At 38.6% G+C, this 25,361-nt stretch overlaps 1 protein-coding gene across 1 annotated transcript in view; it reads right to left on the bottom strand.

Annotated features, from left to right (window-relative positions):
* ATP6AP1 (ATPase H+ transporting accessory protein 1) overlaps nucleotides 1–22,740 on the bottom strand; it is a 54,311-nt gene extending 31,571 nt beyond the window's left edge. The window contains exons 1-6 of the mRNA XM_059816090.1: nucleotides 22,631–22,740; nucleotides 14,147–14,273; nucleotides 13,973–14,041; nucleotides 6,996–7,189; nucleotides 5,887–5,930; nucleotides 1,339–1,424 (exon numbers count right to left, since the gene is read on the bottom strand). Coding sequence (XP_059672073.1) covers nucleotides 1,339–1,424; nucleotides 5,887–5,930; nucleotides 6,996–7,189; nucleotides 13,973–14,041; nucleotides 14,147–14,273; nucleotides 22,631–22,740 — 630 coding nt within the window. The remainder of the gene's footprint in view (nucleotides 1–1,338; nucleotides 1,425–5,886; nucleotides 5,931–6,995; nucleotides 7,190–13,972; nucleotides 14,042–14,146; nucleotides 14,274–22,630) is intronic.
* Between the last annotated feature and the right edge of the window lie 2,621 nt (nucleotides 22,741–25,361).

Here is a 25,361-nt window from a genome sequence, read left to right as displayed (position 1 = left end):
CATACAGCATAGAGAATATTAATGTGAGCTTCCTCATGCTGCTCTGTCTTTGTATTCTAACTCTGGTCTTCAAAACCCAGTATCTGGAAATGAATTTCACAGCTTGGCTTATTGAAGAAAGGTCTTGTTTTTCTTCAGTAGAATTAGTCTTTTTCCTAGAGTCTGAAGGGACTATTTTGATCACCTCATTGGATAGCCAGAGGTTCAAGATCCTACCTCCCTGCAAAAACCCAGATCATTTCTGTTTGAGCACAGAACACCTTTGGGGGGCTCATCCACTTTTGATTAAAGAACATTTATGAAGTGCAGTCAAGTTGCCTCTTACTCTTCTTTTGGATAAACTAAAGGAACTTCTCTCCTTACCCATTTAAAACAGGTTTTCTAGGTGTTGTTCTTGTATTAAGAACAGTTGTGAATTTTTCTTAGTGTTTCCTCCTGAAAATCCTCCAGCTTCTCAAGATCCTGTCTGCAGTGCTCACACTAGATCTAGACAATCCCGGTAATGGCTTTCCTGTTGCCTAAACCAAGGAAATTATACCTATCTTCTGTATTTTCAAATGACATTAACTTGAGTTTGAATTAAAATTCAAATTAAACTAAGCATCATATTAGGAGCTTAGATGTGTTACCACAGGAACAGATAGGTATGTTTCTTTCAAAGTTGCTGATTTTTAGGACACAGCCCATCCCTCATATGCCTCTCTCCTTAGTGGGAACTGTATTCCGTTTTCCTTAAGGCATTAAAATTTTAATATTTCTTGATTACAACCTGTATGTCTGACAAACCAGGTAACTCTGTGTAAATAACTATTCTGCATTGCTACTTACTGCTAACATAATATGCTTAGATCTATAAATGATGTTCTGACTAGCAGCAAGGGTGAAAACTTTACCTTCAAGTTGTAAATACTAAGTATTGACCAAAAGGAATGAAATCACTCAGTTTAAAAATTGATACATTAGCAGTCTTCAGTTAATTAACAACACTTCCCCTTTACTGACCAGCCACACAGAGAAGCTCAGTAAGGTTCCATGTAGAATTTACCATAAAACCATTAGAGTTAAATGGAAAAAAAATCTAAAATTACAGTCCTTAAAAATAATAATAAGTTCTAAAGACAATGGCAGAGTTATGGTCACCTAGAACAGTAAAACTTCATTAGTTATGTGATATAGCTATCACCCATGAAAATTCATGCAATCATTTTTGGTCAAAACTTCATATAATACAGATTGCTTGCTTGTGTAATCGTTAAAATCATCTACAGCATTCCTCTGTAAACATTAAGTTGTTAGATGCCAAAAATTTGACAGTTGTAGGCACTGAAGATTACTCACCCTTGAAGGTCTCACTGCAGTATAAATTACTGAAAAATGAATCCCTCGTTCCTGCAGATCCATGGTCAGTCTTCCAATTATTTTGTCTATAAATAGAAACATGTATAATTTAACAAACTCTGTAAGCTGAGAAAGCCAAAATCCTACAGTAGTTGGAGAAGTAATAAGCTAGATGTTTAAGCTTATTTAGTTTATTTAAGCAATTTAGGTGCTTGTAACATCTACATGTCAATAGGTACAAATGGGATAAGACATGTTCAGTGTCTCGAAAAATGCACAATTTCAATGAGACAATACAAAACAAATACATTACAGCAGTTGAGAAAAAGGGGTGATTTTGACATGGAAAAGTAAATACCGTAGGAACAATACCTGAAAGGTTGAACTTTGGGCATTTAAAAGCAAGAGCAGAAGAAATTGCTTAAGAGATGACAGCAGGATGCATATACTGTTAGTCAAGTGACCAGTTAATAAATAATTAATAACGCTTAAGTAGTATTATTCTCTGAATTACAAAGTGCACAGAACCAATCACTGAGAAACAATACTCAAAACGTAGTCCTTAGTTTGGGGCATGATATGCATAATATTGGCAGCAATATTCCTTTTTGCTTCAGTGGCTTTAAAGCCTGATTCTGCACCCTAAACAGGATACGGAAAATTTTGCTGTTGACTACAGTGGAGGCCAAAGGAGAAATATGGTGGAGTATTTCTGAAAAAGGAAGGAAAAGTCAAGTAAGGAAGAGAGGACCTTTCAAAGAGGTCCAAAAACTCCTCAAAAGAAGATCTTCCTTTAGTTCTGAAACCACAGACAGTTGTGACAAATACTTACAACTGATAAATGTTTTCAAGCTGTATGTAGAAATATTAACATCTGCTTGTGATAAGGAACATAGTAGTTGTGAATCAAGAATGATTATTAGTGTTCTTATTGGGACCGATAGAGAAATAAGCAAGCAGACGCACATCTACTGTTTCAGTGCCTTCCCACTTCTCATCCATGTACCAGTCTGGTGAATGGATGTTTTATAGCCTGGACATACAGATTCTCAGATTTCAAGGTTATACTTTACAGAAATTTTATTTCATTTTCAAGTACTGGAAGTGGAGCTCATATTATCATCCTTTTAAAGCTCTCCTATTTACAGTAATTATGGTCTCCTGGCTGAGTAAAGTGTTTAGCTTTTGTAAAATGCAAGCATTATTTTTTTTGCAGGGCTTTAACCAAATTGATTTCCTCATATCAGTCAAGAATCATAGCTATGTAAATTTTCCTTCTAAAAAATTATTGCTAAAAGGATCTACTGTAAGAAACAGACTTACTCAGAAAAACAACTGCTTATATACTACTAGTGTAATTATATCGGGTGTGGAGGTCCAAGGCATTACATAAGGTAGATTTTGTATTCTATATGCAGAGAGTGCAACTCACTGGAAATTCTGAGCAGCCTCAGCTAAAATTTGCAGAAGAAAAAATAAGACATAGAAAAATGCATGGCTTGTTTTTGCTTTTTCTTTCATTAAAACAACCGATTGCTTTCTGAAATAACACGTTATCTGCATTTCACTTCAGTAAGGAGCTACGTGTAACTATAGTTACCAGAAACATCTATAACTCTTGCCTTTGGGAAGATTCTAGAGGCAATTCCTTCATTCAGAGAAGCTGCTGTGAACACCCTTAAGACAACAGAGTTGATACAGATCTTTCTTTGTCTGTGATCAAAACTCTACCTTGCTTATGAAGTATTTGCAAATTCTCCAAGGAAAAGGGCCCAGATTGTCCACCATATTTTAAAGCACCTAAATTACATGCCTACATGGAAACATTAATCATCCCAGGCTCGTTCTTCAATGGAACAAGAGGCATCTCCAGATGGCAATATTGATGTCAGAGATCAGCTCATTGAAGACACATCCCTTGAATTTTACCAGGGAGTGCAGGATTAGTGCTATTATTAATTTCTAATCTACCTTAATTTCTTTGTGCGATTTTACACATGGATGGAAGGAGTGGAAGAAACGAACTGAGAAGAAATGTTCTGGAAGAAGAAAAGTGAAAAGAAAGGAAGAGTATAAACTATGAACAAGAGAGAAAGAACAGAAAAGAACAAGATGAGAGGGGGAAAAATAGGAGAAAAGAGGAGAAAGAGGAATGCACTGAGAATCAGTGGACAAAGGAATACATGCAATAGCAATTAGAGTCTCATGTTACGCAGATGGCGCCATAGGCAGCTTTGCCATTGATTTTGAGGTATGCTGGATCCAGCAGGTAAGACTGACATGACAGAATGCAACCTTCTCCTGAGCAGAGAAATGTTTAGGAAAACTGGCAAAATCTGAGTACTAATGTCAAACTCTACCTCATGCCTTATGCAAAAGAAAGAAAGAAGAAATACTGAAAAGAAGCATAAAGAAAACAGTAAGTCTGAATCCCTTGAAACTTGAGCAGATTTGGATTCTGAATTCTAGATTTTGTAATAAGCCTCATTTTAATAACGTGCTAAAAACCTCTGCTTACTCCAGCTTCTAGATATTTCAGCACATTTCCCTTGGGCAGAATCTGAGCCTGTTTGTTCTGTCTTTACAGAGCTTCCTGTCTGCAGCGAGTAAAACAGCAGGAGAGATTTCTCTGACATTTTATTACATTAGATTTTAAAACCCTCTACAGCAGAAAGGAAAGAAGTTGCTGTGACCAATGTAAGAGGCTTTGTGAACTTCTAGGCAGCCTACTACAGGTCTGCAGTGTTTTTCTGTGGATTTACTGTTGATACTGCAAAAAAAAAAAATTTACAAGCAATATTTATGGGTTAACAATTCTCTTGTCATGTGGCAGGTATGTGACAAATAATATTTTTTGTTCCTTACCCAGGTAGGATCTAGCAGCAGTCCCTCCGTAATAAACACCAATAGCTCACAACCTTGCAAGCAGTTCTAACCTTGAAGGGTCACCTGACAGCAATATTTGGCAAATGACTGCTGTTGTGCTGCAAACAGTACCCAGACACCTAGACCTGCTGGAGCCCAGATTGCATGACTTGGAAGACTGTGTTTGGGACAGTTATCTACTACTATTAGAATGACTCTCCCGACTCCCTCCCATCTGCTGCACAGACCTTCAGTGGGATAATTTCAAGGAACTGTGGCTCAGTAACTTTCATTTGAATTAAAACTTCCTGTTGATGTCATTTCCCGTTTTTATTCAGCAATGCATTGCGTGGCTGCTTTGGCAGCCCACACTCACACTTTTCTAGAGCACAGGTGAGACGCAGAATACTAAGTGCCGATTTTGCACTTGGCCACACAAAGTGGCACATCTTCCCTGATCCACACACCTTTTTCCTGATAACACCTAGTTGACACTAACTGGAAAGTTGGTATAGGCTGTTCATCCATCATCCCACAGGTCCCTCGTCAACTTTGCTGTTCCAAAACAAAATGGCCTGAGACAGGGTTTGGGAAGCTTATTCTTGAGTTTGTGCAGCTGATGAAAGAAATGTCCCATAAAGAAAAAGCTGATGTTTAGCCAAGGCCAACATTAAGCCAAGGCTTTTCCTATCTAATATGCTCTAGGGACCAGAAAAGAGAACTAAAAAACTTCTCTGCAATTCAGAGATGGAAATCCAGCTGCTCATTTGAGTATAAAAACCACACTCACTTTGGAGTAGTGCAAAAACAAAGAGAAAAGGACACACCACTGATTTCAGTAGTAAGGTATTTTCCCCTGATTTTCAAATCTGCTTCTGATTTTACACCCCCAGCTCTGGGCAGAAACAGTCATGGGCACTAAGGACACTGTTTAATTATCAGCCCACTACACTACACTACACTACACTACACTACAACGTATGTCCCTGAAACTACCACTACAGTGATTTGCAGACTTTATAACTCGATCTCTAATTTAGAGTGGTAAGCAAAAACCCTGCAAAAAACCAGATGCCTCTCGGTGCCTCTTTGGTGTATGGCACCTCTTCTTCAGATGCTACGCAAGAAAATTTTTATTATAGTGTTATATGGAGAGATTCAACTTTAACAAGTAGTCTTTAATACCTGCAAAACCAATAAAAGACTCTAAAATCAAAGGCTGTGAAAGGCATCAGTATTGTTTTACAAAGATTAGAAAGAAAAACATTTCCTATTCATTCAGACACCCTCTGTAGAGACTAAGACCTTCGAACTGCCAGATGAGCCTGACACCTCCAGCTGCTGGTGTGCGAGGTGAGATCCAAGGAGGCAGTCCGAGCTGCACGGAGATGCAGGGTTCATACTCTGAACTGGGAGGATCTCAGAGTATGAGCAAAGGCCCATGCCTGAAGCAGAGGTGAATTATTTCAGGTCACAGAGCTGTATCCATTTCGGTGGATTTTGAATCAGACACTTAATACTTCAACACTATGACAATTAATTGATAATATAAGTGCTATAGATGGGGGAAAAGAAAACCTTTAAATAGTAGTATTACAGCAAAACCCAGGAACTAGGGAATGCAATCTGCTCAAGTGAAAACACAGACTGAAATGTTAGTTATATCTTGGTCATTTTGCTTACCATTTTCAGCAATTGCTTCCAAGGTGGAAATCTCATTTAAACCACTACAAAAAGCATGGGAGAAAAATAATTAAAAATCTTTTCTAGGCAAGAACAACGTGAACCAGAAATATACAAAGATTCTGACTAGTAAAAGGATTACTGTCAGTGTCAGTCCCTCCATCATTTTCTCATCTCCTCCTTATGACCCTTTTCTTCTGTAAAGCCATTAATAGTACAAAGACTACGTCTTCAGCTGATTCCTCAAACCCTCAAACTTCCTTAGCTGCAGAGAAGCCAGACTACTGATGTTATTTTGATCAATCTCTGCACAGCTTTCCTGTCATTTGGTGTTGGCCCCTTGTCTAACATTGGTACATGAGCTCCTTAAAATGGGTATCATGTCTTTTTTTGTGCAGCGATGTGATAGCTATAATTGCACTTCCTTGGGACCCATTGATACATGCACCGTATACTGACATGTACAAATGCCCAAGTAACAGGCTAGGAAGAAGAAAGAGCAGGAGAAACTGAGCAGAGAGACTCAATACACCTATGCATTATATTTTCTAAATATACATTCACCTGAAGGAACAGTCTCTCTCTACCTCCGTTAGATCACAGTTGTCATAGGCCTGGAAACATGCGGAATTATAGCCCTCCTCTTCCTTCTAGAGTGATGAAAACCAGCATCTTTATTGACACTAACTTCAGGTTTGCCTGTATGTTTATTTGCTTGCTTATTTATCCTGCCAGTTTTTTTTGACCCCTGGAATGCCTTCTAGCAATTAATTCTGCAGGTTAATCATGTGTTGCATAAAATAATTCAGCCTTTCTGCAAAAAGTGTGTTGCCATTTAGTTTTATTAGCTGTCTCTTTGTTCTCATATAATGAGGCAGACAAAATAGGAATGCCTGACTGACTTTCGCAACATAATTCATCTATTACACCTGGTAAGCTCATCAGGGGACTTTAAAAAACACCGAATTTACCCTTGCAAGAAAAATAACTTTGCTAACCCTGTAAGCTTCCACCTTGGTTTTTAAACTTCCTGAATGCAAGTGACATTTTCAAAAGCTTTAAAAATCATGTACACGTGTGGATCAGTTTTGTTTGCGACAAGCTCCTACCTGACAAGTGGTTGTAGTTGAACCATCAGTAAGTTTGTTTTAGATGTATTCACTTCCAGATGAGAGACATCGAGATTAGTTATGTTTGTTAACTTCCAATCTCCTGACTCCTGAAGAAAGCTCAGAAGATACCTGGTAGCCTCGCAGTCAACAGCTGGCAAAACTAAAGATGAAGGAGAAGACTGAAGAATTTCCTGTAATCAATTTAGGAACAGTTTATTTACTTGCTTAATAATTAAACACAACCCTTTTTTTAATGTGTCCTTAATTTAACATTCAAGGTGAGGAACCTCCATGGTAAACACTACGTGAGTTCACACCAGCCTGATGCTGGCTGCAGGCTGCTCCTGGACAGGGGCAGTGAAGGGACACTTGTGTTGCTCTTATTCCTGCACCTTCTCGGGGCAAGCATAAGGTACTGACCGACGTCAAATTCTTACTGTCCTTTCCACACGTGTGGCAGAAGGGGAGAGGCAGATGATGTTGAAGTTCTCAAGCTAAAAATGTGTTGGAGCAACAGGTTATGAACACTGCCAGAAGCAAAGCTCATCAGATGACCATCTAACTAAATGCCCTCAGAGGTGAGAAGGATCAATGTCAGACACTTTACGTTCCAGCAGCTCTATTCAGTACAGAGTCATACTTTGCATAATAAATACCCTTCCTTTGTATACATCCTGGAGGTACAGCAGACGGTACAGACAACTGTCTGATTTGTAACTATTAATTAAAGAAAACTACATGTTTCAGGATTTACAGAGCCTCCAGACACACACAAACTTCATGTCATGTACTTTCTCTCTTTCTAGTCAAAATACGAATTATAAAAATCAGGCTGAACTGGTTCAGATAATCAAACGTCAGGGTATCTATCCCTTTATTTATAATTCTCATAGCTGAATTTCTGATTAAAATACTTGAGTGAAATGCATTTAAAAACATTCTCATTCTATGAATTTGAAATCTGTATAGTCAAAAAGCTTCCTTTCCAAAGGTTTTTCTTGATAATAAAATTAACCTGAAATATTCAGGGAAAGAAAATGCAAGATGGAGACTTGAGAATGATCAAAATTAATGCATCCCAAATTTAACGTGAATATTTGAAGATATATTTTCATTGAGTCCTAGTTTACAACTTGTTAACTTTGCTTTCCCATTTTCTACATTTAAGTCTAGATTGAGTCTGTCACTTGATCCAACATTCAGATATTCAAGTTGTTATAGACTCTCTCTCCCCCTCGAACTGATGCAAGTGTTGTAGTATTGCTAACACTTTTCTCCTCCTACTCTTTTTCTTTTTTGTCTGTTCTCCGACTGCCTACCACTTTTCTGACCTGCTCTGGTTCTTTCTAATTGCTCACAGATTTTCCTTCCTAGGCAAAGACTAGTTATTTTCACATTTCTATAGATGCTCATAAGGGAGGATTATGCAGTATTGTCTGATTTGCCAGACTGATAGAAAAATAACTGCAGAAATTAAAATAGAGCAGAAAGCACTGATCTGGTTCACAGGTCTTTGAGTAGAGTTTTTAGCACTTCATGGAAGGAAAGGATGATACATTTAATTTTGGTTTGTTTGCATATATGAATTTAGAGCTAAAATTCTGAGCAATAGTCAATTATTTTACTTTATTTTCAATATTTTAATCCCTTGCCCCCTAGCAGCAGCCAGAATGGCACCAGCCACTTCTTCCAAAGAGATATATTAAGCAAATTACTCATTTATTGTAGAATAAGGTATAAAATGCATCATTACTGAGTAATATCTGAATTGTGCTTCTGCTCCTAACCAATCCTGCACTGCCATCTGTCTCAGCTTCCAGCCACTGGTATTCAACTGTTTTCCAACTGAAGGGCAGACACAGCTGGATATCTACTCATTAGCCTCAGATAGCCATCTTGATCCCGTGCCTCTTGTTTGTCCTTCTTGACATTTGGCCACTGCACCCTTGTCTTTACAATACCCATATGTTGCTTTATGCATTTTAGGATTTCAACTACCATCATGTTCAAAACATGAGAACTCCAAAAGAGGGTGGAGAATGAAGCGGACTACTAAGAAACACCTGATTTTGCATTCTGCTAAAGGACTGAACAAAGAGGTACAACCACACAGTAGCTAGGAAATAGAGAGGGAGAAGGAAAGGGAGAGGGAGAGGGAGAGGGAGAAGGAAAGGGAGAGGGAGAAAGAGAGGGAAAGGGAAAGGGAAGGGGAAAGGGAAAGGGAAAGGGAAAGGGAAAGGGAAAGGGAAAGGGAAAGGGAAAGGGAAAGGGAAAGGGAAAGGGAAAGGGAAAGGGAAAGGGAAAGGGAAAGGGAAAGGGAAGAAAACCTTCTATTGAGCTGTTGGACTGATAGCAGAACTTCCTACATTAAATGCCAGAATCTATAACCTCTCTATGGGCAGCTTACTCTGATGATGAGTACATTTACCTTCTTTAGCATCCCCTGAAGCACCTCTCCTGAGTAAAATATTACAAGAAACTTCACTCTTGGATTACATATATCACTGTTCAGGGCTTTTTTGACGGTAGGTGTGGGATGACTCTGTCCAGATTTCTAGCCATCCTGAAGCCAAGTAGCTGCATTATGATAAAGCTGCGCTTGGACTTACTTGCCCAGCTCTGGTTTCAGTGTTACCTTAGCTGGATTGATATTACACCTAAGCAATTTGAAGCTGCAAGGGAGTAAATTTAGGTTTATCATTAAAAATCTATTGTTAAAATCTTTGTTAAAGATCATGCATCCATCTATAAAAGATCATGTAGGCATTCTCATTGTTCTGAACTAATTTATGTTTATGTTTGGCATCAAAACTGATAGACAGTCCTATAATAAAAATATTAGTTGGGAAAAAAGCTCCTGTGTTGGCTCTGAAAATATTGGGGAACCTACACCCAAAGTAGGCAGGCTCTTCCATGTAAAAGAGATCTTCTAAATCTTCATCTTTTACCTCTGAGTACATAATTTAAAATATTAAAGTATTGTATTTATTTTCTACAGCTTTGGTCAATGGGTTATCTATGAAAAAGAAAAATCTATTCAAACAGATTTGGAAGCACATCTGTTTCTACACACAGTGAGAACTGCAAAGAAAATGATCATTGTTGCATTTTAACTTTCCAATTACTATTAATATCACAGAATTTTACACTGTACCTGTGTTCTCCAAAGGTATGCATAAAGCTATATATTATGATTTTAATGAAAATTGATCTGATGTACTTTAGCTGATAAAATATGTTGCAGCTACAGAAAGTATTGTTGAACAAACCTCCATACCACTGGACTGTATGGTGGCAAACATGACACCAGATTTTTTTTCAAGGTTTACAGACAGATCCAAGGAACTATAGAGAAGCAAACCTGAAGTCCAAGAATGGGAGGAACTATTTCTAAAGAATAAAATACAGACTATAACAACAAGGAAGGATTATAGTGGGAAAAAGCTGAGATGGCTTTTGCAAAAAGAAGTTGTGCCTCACAATTCTGCTGAAAATCTCTGAAGGAGTCAATAGGCATATGTACACCAGGGATCTCTAGCTGATACAGTGTACTTGGATCCGCTCGGCAGAGTCTTGAAGCAAAGACTCCTAAAGAAATTAAGCTGCTTTAGCGTGAGAGAGGCAGTCTTCATATGGAGGTAGGTAAAGGATAGGTAAACCGTAGGTAAAGAGATAGCAAGCAAGAGTATCTGTTCCTGCACTAGGATCTGTTTGGTTTCATATGTTCATAAATTATCTGGTAAAAAGGCATAAATATTGAGCTAATGAAATCTGCAGATTGCACTGAATTATTCAAGATAGTAAAGGCAAGGGCTGACAAATTGCAGAAGCAACTTCTGGTACAACCTCTTGGACGACAGAGTAACTGATGAGATTCAATGTAAATTGATTTTAGCAGAGCACAGGGTGAGAAAAAGCCCACTAATTTTATGTACACAACAATAGATAATAGACTCAAAACTGAGTGTTACCCTTCAGTAATGAAACTTTAAGAGGCACAACAACTCTTTGAAAATGTTAATTCAGTGGCTGATAGTGATCAGAACTGAAAAATCAAATACTAGTAGTTTTTTGGAAAAGGCTAGAGAACAAAATATCATCATGTCACTAAATAAATCTATGATGAAATTATATCTTTATTATTATGAAGTTCTGCATGTCCCCTTGTCAAAAAATAATATAATAAAACTAAAAGAGGTGAAGAGAAGGGGAACAAAGACACTCAAAACGGTAGTAGGACCTCTGTATCACACGTGACTAAATAGTACTCCTCAGTCTATGACCACCGAGTGAGCATAAGATGGAGATATAGAACCACGAATGGCAATGACTTACATAATAATTATGCAGCTGCACAGCTGGCTGCTAGTTGGAGTGTGTTACCATACACTGCAGTTCTAAGGAGCTGAGCATTGTTTGGGGAAAGCCAAAGCTAATATTAAAGAAAAATAGTTTGTAGGGTAGGTGACTGCTTGACAAAAAAGTTCCCCAAGTGCTAATCTTTGTATTTTATTATTTAATTTAAAAGTTCTTTGAATATTTAAGATAAATGGTCTACCTATAAGATTCCTTTTGTATTAACTGGAAATAGAATTATTTTATTGCATACAAACCCATTGATCCCAAAAGGTCAAAACAGCTGCTTATGTAGCTGAACAAATCTAATGTTTGCAAATGTCTCTGTGGTTTACAAGCCTATAACTCTTTTACAAATAACACTTCCTTCTTGTAGTACACATGCTGCTACATGCACATAGGCATTCTAAATGAGATCTCCAGTTTAGGTTTGTGACTATATTTGCATTTCTGAAGTTCAAAAGGAGGATACTCGAGTGACATGGGACATCTATTATAGCTTAATGAATCACTCCTATAATATAGAGTGTGAAGGTTTAAAAATTTGTGATTATGCAACAACAAAGATTCTAATTTCCCCAGTGAGAAAATTCAGACCTGACCTTCACTTTGTCCTGTGTTCTGTGAGTATTGTGACAGAGTCTTGCATAGCATGATTAGGAACTGATTTCTTTCCCAAAGTAGCTCAAGTGGAGTGCAACTGATGTGATAGTAACTGAGCAGATTTTTGTAGTCTCTGTTACACCTGAGATGGAACTGGATGATTATAAAGATCCTTTCTGGCCCTAAAAGCTAAAAGTCTATGCAACAGGTATTGACAACATTCTCCATGTGGGGACTTAAGTGAAAAAGAAATATTTAATTTATGCATCTCATTTTCTTTCACTCAAGTTGCAGCACCTCACCCCCACAAAACTACGCTAGAAAAGTATTAAGATTGCCAAATCCAACAAATCTAGGAAGTGCTGGAGTTAAGGTGAGCAATTTGTCAAAAGAAACTTTCTGGTTTTAAAGAAGCTGTAATAAGAAAAAGTTTCTCAGCTCCAAGACAGAAAGGGAACAGAGGCAAGGTCAGAAAGCAAACAAACTGTTACTGACAGTTATTCAGCTGGTTGAAAACCTGCGTTTAAATCTTTGCTCTGCCAGTTACAGACCAAAGATTTACTTAAATGCAATCCTTTGTTTAGCTGAGGACCTCCTCACTAGCCTCAGTAGGTCCCCAATCCACTCAGTATACCACCCGATTTCTAAACCCATCAGTCTCTGGACTCATCTCTAGCCTTTGGCTATAAGCTCTATCTACAGTGCTGATGGAGTCCTGATTAGGAGGCAAGAGAAGAAAGTTTTAAATACTTCAATATTCCTCCTCTTAAACATCCAGGACCTACTTAAATAAGACCATCACATCATTAGGAGCTTGCAGTGTCATGTGTGCATTTCACAGAGCATCTAAAATCAAACCAGCTTTGCAGCCAGGCAGCAACAAAATTTGCTCCAGACACAGCCTTGCGTAGATTTTAAACCCAGAGAAGATAAAGCATACCAAAGAAGTATGAGTATATCTGCCTATGGGTGCAACCTCTGATCCTTACACTACAAACAATTATTAGTCCCATTCATTCCTCAGAAAACCCACGTACCTACTCTGAATAGTTGTTTTTGTTCCAGCATCAGCGTTAAAATGCTGTTATATGGCAAAGAGATGAAGATCTCCAGTATCAGTGACACAAGGAAGAAGTGAGGTTCTTAGACAGTATAGATGTAGAGACAGGTAATATGTGAATATTTATGTCTTTAATTACACATACAGCTTGCTATGTGGTGCTGGGGAATTTATACTTCCTCGTGTGCTCTGATACCAGTTACGTTACTAATAGCTCTGTTTATCCTGCACCACCTGCAGAAATGCTTTTATGACTTCCACATGTCAACACTTCCTTTGTCTAATTATAGTTCAATAAACTGTCATGTAAGTACAACCATCGATACTGTGCACAAAATCCATAAACCTCCTCAGTGAGGACAGAAGTTGAAGTTGCTGACCCACTCAGGAGGAGTCCATCTTAGATTCTGTGCCTGGGGTTTATTTCAAATTACTCATGTAGCATGACTTTTTTTCATGAAGATTAAAGCAATCCAGAATCTAGTCACATATTAACTACATTCAAATATGAAACAGTTAACTCCCTGCATGAGCTTCAATTTCTATGAAAATAAAATGGGTGTTCAGTTCTGAAAATCAGGAATAAATAATTGATTCCTATAACTCCTTTTCTTCCTATGGCTTCAAAACAGAATTTTGTGGTGTCAGTCCTGAAGTTTATATTGTTTTTTACAATACAAAATTGCAGCACGTTTAGGAACACTTTTGCCAGTTATGATGCATTCTGAAAACTTGATCTTCAGAAATAACATAGCTACAAAACACACTTCTGCAAACTCAGTTGATTTCCTTTAACCCATCTGCTTAAACTGGAATAATGTCAGTAAACAATTTAAACAGGAAAACTGCTGCAATTCAGTTTTATTTTCCCATTTATTGTCTGTTTGCATCTTTCTTACATCTTTTTTTAATTTTAAATACTGTGTATAAAGAAATAGAAGAGAGAAATGCTTGCCTGAACATTTTGAAATGGATTCTTGTTACCGTAGGATTCACTGAGGTATGTGAAATCATCTATGCTAAGCTGCAAAACAAAGAGAGTAGACTGGTGAGAAGGAGCTGTGGCATCTCATTTAGGTACAGACCTGTACTCAGCATTGGTGAGAGAAAAGGAATTAATGTTACATACCGTATCTTGCAGGAAGAAGATGAGGTTTCTGGAATTCTGGGTAAAAACAGGTTGCAAGAGTACAGTCAGCTCCTGTGCTGAGACAACATGTCCTTCGTGCAAAGCAGTGTCTGGATTCCACTGTGATCTACAAAGGAATTTTTTTTTTTCTGTAAGATTTGCTGCCAATGATGACATCTCTTCTTTCTTTAAATATGGAACAGCAGGTAATGATATCATCATTTTTGGATTAAGATCAGGTTTACAGTTCAGTTTACTTTCATTCTACTCAAGAGGAAAAGAACTTGCCCATTTATGCCCGTATCACATTAATTGCGTTACAGCAGGAATGAAATCGGTCCAATCAAGATAACTCTCTCTCTCTACTTTCTTGTTTGGGTACAACAGCACAGTTGTATCTTTAAAAAAAATTAGCTACTAAGTGGAATGAAGAAGAATATGTTGAAAACCTTCAGAGAGAATTCCCAGAGGGAATCCCAACTCCCAAAACACTTTCCAGTGCCGTCAGACATCTTGGTGGCCAGAGAGAAGTAGAACTCAGGATAGACCACAAGTTGTCATAAACCAATATTTTTTCATAAACCTTTTGTTAAGTAAAAGTAGCTTTTCAGTGTTATTGTAAACAATATGTTCTCTCATAAGGTTTTCATGATGAAGGAACCATTCTGCAGAAGCAGCTCAGAAAAGCCACCTTTCCAGAAGCAGGAGCTCTTCTGAACAGAATGGCTCAAGACACCAAGAAAAGCTTAAAATTCTTTTGCCAACCTGTCATTCTGAGGACTGGATGGAGAAATAACTCATCTATTTAGCTTTGCTGCTACAAAAAACAGTTATGGACAAAACAAGAGGTGGCATTATTCTTTCAACACCTGATTGGGATTTTAACAGTACGCAACATGGGCCTATAGGGATGAAATCCATTATGAAAATTTTGGTCCTAGGTGTTTTGACTAAGGTAAAATTGTCATCCTGTAGAAAACACAGAGCTTGAAGTATAATACCCCGTCTTCCCCAAATACACATCTGTTGCTAAAGCCTGAGAAATCAGGTATTCCAGGCCCCCTAATTGATTCTAATTACAAAGAACAGAATATAGAGAATTGCAGTGTGCTGTAGAATCAGCTATTATATGATTGCAATTTGGTGAAGTGGAGACGCTGATTAAATTTTCTAACCCAAAAGCAATTCGAAAATGACAGTAAGCTTTTACAAATGAGAACAATCTTTCTAGTCTCTTAAGATGGAGGCAGAACAGGGGTAATGAACACATAGGGGGGTTTCAATGTTGTTTCTTGGCTAAGGAAAATCTATATTTCACTTCAAGACTTCCAGTAATTCCAATGAAGATTGCTGGGAGTGAATCGAAAGCCGCTAACTGCACCCACGGCAGAGATAAAAACAGTGCAGTCTTTCAGTACTAGATACCTAGCTCACCTCAGGTTTTGGGGTTTGGGAGAGTGTTAGAGCAAACTGTACATGAGGAAGACTTTTGCACCAGACAAGGTGCAAGGAGGACAACATGCACCAGATGTCAAAACTAAATTCTAGTAGATCTTCTGCCCGTCACTTTTCAAGCTTTACAAGTAAACCTTGCTGTGCAGGAAGGAAATTTTTTTCTATTTGGTGGAAATGATCATTTGATATTTTCTTAGTTATACTCAGCATCTTCACTTATTTGTTAATTTGTGCTTAGAAATCCACATTAACTTATATTTATGAAGCCCAACAACTTAGAATTGTAACAGACATGCCTTAACTCTTCAGAAAAGTCAAACCTCATGATCTCAAATATTTAAGTATAATCTTGAAAAATAAGATATTTGAAAACACAAAAACTCCCAAAGATTCTGAATGACTATTCAGGAACGGACCTTCATACTGACTTTATGCATTGCATGGCTACACCAAAATACTAATGATATTAAAGGAAAAGAAGATAGATTAAATTAAAAGATGTTAAAAAATGGCTTGTGTGAAAGAAAATAAGCATAAATACAGGCTGGGCAGAGAATGGATTGAGAGCAGCCCTGAGGAGAAGGATTTGGGCGCGTTGGTTGATGAGAAGCTCAACATGAGCCGGCAGTGTGCCCTTGCAGCCCAGAAAACCAACCGTATCCTGGGCTGCATCAGAAGAAGCGTGACCAGCCGGTCGAGGGAGGTGATTCTCCCCCTCTACTCCGCTCTCGTGAGACCCCACCTGGAGTACTGCGTCCAGCTCTGGGGTCCCCAACATAAGAAGGACATGGGCCTGTTGGAGCAAGTCCAGAGGAGGGCCACGAAGATGATCAGAGGGCTGGAGCACCTCTCCTATGAGGACAGGCTGAGAGAGCTGGGGTTGTTCACCCTGGACAAGAGAAGGCTCTGGGAAGACCTTATAGCAGCCTTCCAGTACCTGAAGGGGGCCTGCAAGAAAGCTGGAGAGGGACTTTTTACAAGGGCATGTAGTGATAGGACAAGGGGTAATGGCTTTAAGCTGAAAAAGGGTAGATTTAGATGATTAGATATAAGGAAGAAATTCTTCACCATGAGGGTGGTGAGGCACTGGAACAGGTTGCCCAGAGAAGTTGTGGCTGCCTCAGCCCTGGAAGTGTTCAAGGCCAGGTTGGACAGGGCTTTGAGCAACCTGATCTAGTGGAAGGTGTCCCTGCCCATGGCAGGGGGGTTGGAACTAGATGATCTTTAAGGTCCCTTCCAACCCAAACCATTCTATGATTCTATGATTCTATGGAAATGGTAGTGAATATCTATTTTTTAAAAAAAACTAACTATTTATTTATTTTATTTTAAAATATATTTATTTTAAAAACTAACTAAATAAATCTATTTCACGCCTAATATTAGAAAAAATTGAAGATTTTGAGAGCTTTTGGGACTTGCAATTAAGAATAAAGGGTAACAGAAAGCACACGAAACAAAACTAAGTTATTTGCAGTAGTGCAATGGCAAAGGCTTTTGTTGTGAACTCAAAACCTCAGAAATTTAATGTTCGTGTTTTAAAACGTACTTGCTTCTAAGGTATTCCCTGTTCCTTGAAGCAGCTCTTGCTAGATATCTAACCTTGAAAAGCATCTTTTGTGAGACGTTTTAGCTTCCAAGCAGTCAACCTCAGTAACTCCTACATCATCATTGTTCAGTCTGGAGAAGAGGAGGCTGAGGGGAGACCTCATCGCTCTCTACAACTACCTGAAAGGGGGTTGCAGAGAGGTGGGTGTTGGTCTCTTCTCCTGAGTGACAAGTGATAGGACAAGAGGAAATGACCTCAAGTTGCGCCAGGGGAGGTTCAGACTGGATATTAGGAAAAATTTCTTTACTGAGAGAGTGGTGAGACACTGGAATAAACTGCCCAGGGAAGTGGTGGAGTCACCCTCCCTGGAGGTATTCAAGGAACGTGTGGATGAGGCATTGTGGGACATGGCTTAATGGGAATGGTGGTGGTTTTTTGGTTGATGGCTGGACTTGATGATCTTACAGGTCTTTTCCAACCTTAGCGATTCTGTCATTCTGTGATCATTAGGAAAATAAATCTACATCAATTAGCTAATAATTTTCTTATAATGCAGCATTTGCCTAATACTTATATTCATCATATTATACATGCATTTATTTTGCTTCTTTTAAACAGTTTGCTGAGCACTATGCATGGCAGTAGGCAAGGCTATATCCTTCATTGAACAGGCTGCTACTGTCAGCTGGGTGCAACAATATTCTCACCATGGTTCAGACAGAAAATGTCAGTGTTTTACTAGATGGTTTACTGTGAATTGCAGAGTGAAACAGAGATACATGACTGCCACAGATAGTGCATTGTGAATATGCTGATGGTGTGCTTTACTGAATGCAATGAACCTGTCCATCCCTTTGAACTCTTCACCTCAAGCGGTCAGCAAGAGATCAGTAAGGGATGGCACAGGATGTAACAGGCAGCAGGCCAACACACATATTGATTGCTACTATTGATTGCTCACACAAAATTTTATGCCCAAAGATGCACAGCCTTGTGCAGTCATCTGCATGCCAAGCACATCAGACTTAACGTCTGCACCATAGAACCATCCTGGGGTCCTCAGTCACTGGGGCTCACAATGACGAGCATCTCTGTTCATGTATGTGTTTTCCTGATGGCTAAAAAGGAGGAAACTTAAAACTCAGCTGCTCTCTTTTTCCTCCAATAGCCAGACAATGCATTAAAGAAAGAGAGGAAAGAAAGCTTAGCTTGGTATTTTGCTTCTTTCTTGTCCCTAACTGCTTCTGCAGGACAAGTTTAAGCATACAGATTCTTCTCTGACCAGTGCTCTTTCTAGGTAGAACTGGGATTTGAGCACTTGTTTTTGATGGAAGCAAAGATTTCAAGATTTCTTGTATCTGGACCCACCGGAAGGGCAGATGGTAAGACTTCTATCACTCTACCTTGTGAGCTTCCGCTTTCGCTTTGTAGCTGGCTTCTGAACTCTTTCCTACAAGTTATTCTTGTCACTTGTCCCTTTCAGTCACCTTGTGATTATCATATAAGAAATAATATTTTCTCCTGCACAGCAGAAGTAAACTGGCATGCATACTAGCAGACAGTATCTGCACAGAAATCCAATAAAGTTAAAAACATTTTTCTGTTCCACTGTATCCTTTTTATGTTCCACCTTCTTCTAGCAGGTTTTTCAGTAAATTCCTTGCAGTTTTAGGAAACACCGAAAATGTACATTTGGCATTACTGCTTTCTCAAAAAGTCACTTATAATCTGGATTTGCCAGAAAAGGATTAATTTCCCAGTATAAGCATAGCATAAATTAAGGTATTAATATATTTTCAATGACTGTAGGTAAAAATCATTCCTAAAACAAACACGTGAAGGGGCAATCACAAAAGCTAATTTTAATGACTTTATTTCCACAAGGTCCCTCTCTAATCTGTGGAGGGAAAGAAAGTATTTTGAACATTGGTTTAAAATGGCTAAATTAAGTTTCTGCTGTGTATCATATGCAAGAGGAACCTCTCCATCTCTCCTGCTTCAAAAAGCAACCAGGGGATATTAGTTTAAAGGCTGGTTTAAGATAGAGGTCAATTTTTCCAGGCCAAAGTTATCTAGAGAATGTCCACTGATATATTAGTATTCCTTTGTGAAAAGCAGGACACTGTGACCTACTGAGTTTTTCCCACTTCATCTTTCTCCCAGGTTCAATGGAGTAAGATTGTTGTTTGGTAGAAAACGCTTATTTTTCTCAAAGTAGAGATCTGCATTTTTCTTTCTAGAGGAAAGAGGTATTTAATTTACTAATGTCCCTATAAGGATTTATATCACACTTCCCTTATGCTTTGCACACTGCATGTGTTTGTCAGTTGCAGGTTTCATCTAGATCTGACATCTAACATTACCTTTCATAGCATGATTACAGTACAATAATAATGCATAGAAGAGAGACTTTAAAGTGTTACATTCTTCTAATACAGCTGGCTTTATGACCTGGCTAGTTCTAAAGAAGACCAAAATGTATTACCCCTCAACTATTCAATATCATATCCTAATAGATAACCTGGGAGAGGGTGATGGAATGGATCGGTGTGTCAGCTTCTGTTGATCAATGAATCACTGAACTTTTAAACTGGTGGGATATGTTTCGGCAAAGTGAATAGAAATCCATTGATAATTGCTGCAACTTCCTAAACCTCTTAATAGTAGTTTCCAGACTTCATAAGCCTGTAGATCACACACACTGCAAACCTTGCGTCACTGCAAAATACCAAGATGTAAAGCATGAAGTTAAGGGTTAGCAATCAAAAGTTGTTGTTACTGTTTCTTTATTTTATAAAAGAACATAAACCTTCTTTCCTGTTGCTTCACTGACTTTCACCAGAACTAATTTCTTCCCCAGAAGAACTTCACCTTTCAAAAATGCAAAGGTCATGGTAGGAGGAACAGTTCTTCCAGAAAATGTTCTATTTATGGAAACATGAAACTGGTTTAATCAGCCCACTATCCTGATTTTCTTGCTCTAGATTTGTATAAACCTGAACAATCTGCAGTAAAGCAAGTTGCTAATTGCATCTTGGTGGAAAGTTTGCTTTTATGATCACCCGGGACTAACTGATAAGATTTTGCTTATATTGACAACAGCTGTGTTGTTTATATAAACTAGGAAGTAGGCAAAGGAAGCACTGATCTTTTCCTGGACACTTAGGATCACTTTTATCCTAAGAACAACTCTTTCCAACATTTATTTTGCTTTTAAATACAGAGGTTTAGTACTCATACACATGCCTGTCTTATATAGAGGTGAATCAATTAAGTATTTTGAATATAAAAAAACCTTGATGTTGAGACATCCATTTATTTCTTTCAGGGGGAAAAAGAAGTCAAAGTTACTGAATGAAACTTTACCAAAATTTGCAGATTTCTATATGCTGTGGCTCCCCAAGGACCAGAGGTTCAGTTTCTGGAAATGCTTAAGAGATGGATAGACATACGTTGAAGATGGTATTAATTAGTGCTGGGAAAAGAATACAATGTCCAGCATATGTATGAAAGAAACATCATCAATGCCTCCTGCACATCTGTTTTCCATGGCCCTCAACATTACAGCACAACATATGAAAAAACAGAAAAGTAGCATGCTTGTCTATACAGCACTATATATGGAGAAAGCTCTCCTGAAGAACTTAATCTAACTCCTGATGTTCATAAAATTTCTGAATCCTCCTATTGCTCTCTTAAAATTACCACATTAAGAAGCAACTGAAAAAAAAAAAAAAAGAAAAGAAAAAACCCACATTAATAATATTTAGCTCTCAAATTTAAATATTAATAATCTTGCCTAAAGACAAAAGATTTGTACTGGGATAAATGAGAGCAGTATTTAGTCTAATTCTTCTCCTAGTGACAGCTAGATAATTCACAGTGTTTCAAATGTGTTGAAGAATGGCTCAAAGCCTCGTGAAAGGTAGAGTGAATCCAGCGCAACTAGCCGAAAGGATAATTACCTCCCAAGAAGCCATTGGTTTGATTCCTTTCTCAGTTTACAGAAGAGTAGATCACAAGTAACACTCTGGGAATTAACAAAGAGACAATGATACGAAAGAATAAAATCCCATGAATTCAGACCTGACAAGAGTTGATGACCAAAGGAGCTCAGAAGCAAAACTGCCCCTGCCCAGACCCGCACAGCTTGGTCATGCCAGCAAAGGGACCCAACAGGAATCCCCATCACTGCAGCCCCTTCTGTTCACAAGCTTACAGCAAAAGTGAGGGTTAACCTGTGCACCAAGGCTATTCGCAGTACAGGAAAGCATTTTACGCTTATGAAGTCACCCAGCTGGATTGTGACAAATTCCAAATACTGTTGGTGTTATGGATTATTTGTATTAGAGAAATTAATAAGTACCCAGCTGAGATCAGGCCTGTTGAACTAGGTATAATACATATGTGCTTGCAGAGGGTATGAGATGAACTCTCCACGAGAGGGTTTACAATTTAGATAATCCAGGTTAAGAATGCAGAGGATTTAGGAATTAGGAGGAGAGCGTCAAGTGATTTACTGAGGCCAAAGCACACCTTAGGCAAACCTAGAGTACAGCAGGTCTGTTGTTGCCTTCCCACCTAGAACAAGACTTTGCCTTTAGCCCTTCCAATCAGTCCTGTGATCCCACGGGCCCCTCAGGAGCCTTTTCTTACAAATTTCTGACATCGGCTTACTGTATTTTGGGGCAGTACTTCCTAGACAAAACCAGTGTGTATGCCCTGCAGAGACAGCCTTGTGAATAAGTGGCGCACAGTCCTCTGACAACTTTGCATGTCCAGTACCCTACCTGAAGCTACTGCGTTGCCCAAGCTGCCATATTTCTGAAAATCCCAAGTAATTATATAAAATCCTTAAAGTCTGCATGAATAAAATTCCTGGTTGGAAAAAAGAGGTCTATATCTGGCTCTTTCAAGACAGGTTCAAAGTCTTACTTCAGAAGTATATGCAAACCCCTGAATTTCATATGTCTCTCTAGATCTGTCAAGGCTCTGAAGTTGTTTCTAATGACCCATGTCTATACATACGCAGTGTGTCCTGTCAAAAAACCTGCATTAAAAAGATCATTAAAGTGAAAAATCAGGATTCAGGAGTTAGGAAATGCAAGGATTAAGGCTGCGCACACAGTTTTTGGTCAGCTCCTTTTTGTGAGACTGCCTTACGTTGTGCTTTTAAGTCACGACACCTCTAACAGTGGAGTTTAAGGTTGCCTTAGGGTGAATAAAGCGTATCCACTCAGATTTGAAGAATATGGCTTTTATTTACTTCTCACTGCCCAGCTTAGAACACTAAAATTAGGAATAAAAATGGGTAAATTCATCAGTTAGGTTGCTTGATTGCCGAGAAACAAATTTATTTATTGGGTAATTGTATTGCCCAGAGGTTATTTACCACAACTGATGATATACAATATATTCCGCGCACACACACACACAGAGCAATAGCATAAGCAGAGATACTCTTTTATTAGATTTCTTACCTCTGAGTTGACCAAAGCAGCATCGGTACATGGTCCACTGCCAGAGATATTTTGAATAGCACAGCGAGGATGCACAACAGCGGGGCTGGAGCCGCAGAGTAGAGCTGCATCGTGACTCCAGGCAAGCGCGTACGTATCTGGCCAGCTGCAAAGGAAAGTCCGAGCGTATGCACAGCTGCACTTCCTGGTTCGGCTGCAGCTCTCCGGATTCAGCCAGGCTGCTGGCTGAGGTTGCTCTATAACGACAGGGGGAATTTTCAAAACATGGACTTCCTTAGCTTGAAGTTGGGAGTTTTACGTACTTTAAATGACTTTCAATTTGGTGATTTAAGCAGCTCATAAAACTCTCCACAGTATAAGCATAGACAGATTCCTCTAACATTCTAGTACAAGGGAGAGTCATGAAGTCCAAACTCCTGTGCTACTGTTTTATAACTCGCTGATAACAGAATTGCTCAACTTCAAAATGGAGTTTATGGAAAAGTTTTCTGTAGCGCACAAAATGTATTCTGCGGAACTTCTATCTTCTTCCCCTGCTACACATTATCGTGTCCCTCAGCTTAGTTCTTTCACATGTATTGAGAGCTGGTGTCACACATTTGGGTGTTGACAGGTTTGAAATCTGCAGTAAATCTATCCATTGCCGATTCCAGCAAGAGGGAAGAGAGTGAGAAAATGGTACGTTTGGAGTGTATCCACTGAAACATGGAATTGTTCAGCTATCTTTTGCACGGAGTAATGCTGTCCCAAAAATCAAAAATACCAAAAGTCAGGAGCAAATTATAATCACTTCAGAACCTGACATGACTTCAGTATTCCACAAGTCTCATGCAAGATCAAAATAGTCATAGAGAATTTCTTCATGCTGCGAAGCAAATTCCTCCAGCATACTTTTTTGCTCCTGCCAAGCACTGAGCTGTTTCTACACCTTGTGACTACATTAGGCAGCAGCAGTCACTCGGCACGTGTTCGGCACAGGGCACGGATGCCTTTTCACAATCAGAACAAGATGTTAGGGATAATACACAAAAGAAATTGTTAGCTATGTTAAAACAAGTTGTGATAAGGGAAAAATAAGGAAGCACAATGGAAATTGTGAAAGAAGATATAAACAGATGTCAGAAGACATGCACTTCTGAATCTGGGCACATGTAGCTTGATTAATTAAATCCATTTGCCTTAACTCACAGCATACTGTTACAGTGCTGTTGTCTAATATAAGGCCATTTGTTCATCACTTCAATCTGAAAGCAGATTTCTGAGGCAAAAATAATAATTTTGAGGGAAGCAATAAAACAAATCATCTACTTGTTCCTTTTCTTTTCCATGTTACCTTTACATAACACTGGATTTAATTCTTTAATTGCACTTTTTCATCTTCTCCTCAGAGATATATTAGAAATCCTTTATGTCCCTTTTCACAAGCTAGTGTTTGTTTGTCTGTTTATGGGTGCATACAGATAAGACAGCAATCCAGAGCACAAAGACAGAGTAGAACTGGAACGCCCTAGGGAGAATGTAGTATGAATTGGCATAGCTCGGTCAACACAAGTAAAATACTTTGTAATTCTCGAAGTGGTTGACTTTTCCATGGTATCCTCCAGAAAGTGCGAGATCTGGTTTCTCACATAACTGTCCAGAATAGTCTTGCCATTTTTTGTGAGCACCTCCTACCTACAAAGCCAATTGACTGGAAATCTTCCTGTCTGCTGCTTACAATTAACCTTCATAGAAGAAATGAAGATTAATTGAAGGTCAGCATTATATAAGTCAAGAGTGCACAGTGTGGTTGCCCACAGAATACTAAAGGAATCACAGAATTTCCAGCAAAACTTTCAATTTTGCAGAACCTGCTAGGTTTGCATTGCAGTTGGCAGTCTAGAGAAATAGTGCATTGCTACTACACTTCTATTCCACTAAGCCCATGCCTTCTCAGATTGTGATTCCTTTCTTCTTTAGCTTGCACAATGCAGAGTTCCTTGCTTTGGGAAACAGAGCAAGAAAGCAGCACATCTTACTATTCTTCTAACATGAACCAATGAAGAGTAGGTTCTAGTGGGTCTCTTCCATTACTAATACAGCTGGTAAGTATGACCAACACTGCCAGGACTTCCACATCAGAATAAACCCTCAACAATCTGATCTGGATGTATGGAAATCAAGACCAACAAATATATAGTGGTGTACAAATACATGTTGTAACCTGACAGGAACCTCACCACAAGAGCAAATGATTCATTACTAAATATTTGACAATTCTATACTTTTTAAATGGGTGACTAGTGCTCAACTCTATTATTACATAGGCTAAAGCATCTATACCGTTTCAAAAATTCCACTGCTGGGACATGCAACTTCTTTTACAAGTTCATACTCAAATGTTGACACCTTGGGTGAAAAGCCTAAGTCAGGTAAGAGATTCCTGGCTTCTTGCATATGAAATGGCTGACTTACTTAACATAGGTTAATGAAAACAAAAGAGATACTAATACAAGGGAGAGAATTATGAAAGAAAGCTATATTGTCCCTGTCTCTTTCCAGCTGGTAATATCTCAAAAACTAGATGATCCCTTGGTTTGAGCTGGATCCTTTGGAGGGTATTTGACCATGCTAACCAAATCACACACAAGTGAGATGGGGCACAGTTGGTGGGTATACTCTCCGTATTCTGCCTTATAGAAACAATCTTAAAACTTTTTGAAACAAAACCAGATTGTTTTCTCTCAGATTA

The sequence above is a fragment of the Gavia stellata genome, chromosome 4 (assembly GCF_030936135.1).
Source record: "Gavia stellata isolate bGavSte3 chromosome 4, bGavSte3.hap2, whole genome shotgun sequence".
Taxonomy (NCBI): domain Eukaryota; kingdom Metazoa; phylum Chordata; class Aves; order Gaviiformes; family Gaviidae; genus Gavia; species Gavia stellata.
The sequence above is the reverse complement of the archived record's forward strand: the minus strand, read 5'-3'. Positions and strand labels throughout refer to the sequence as shown.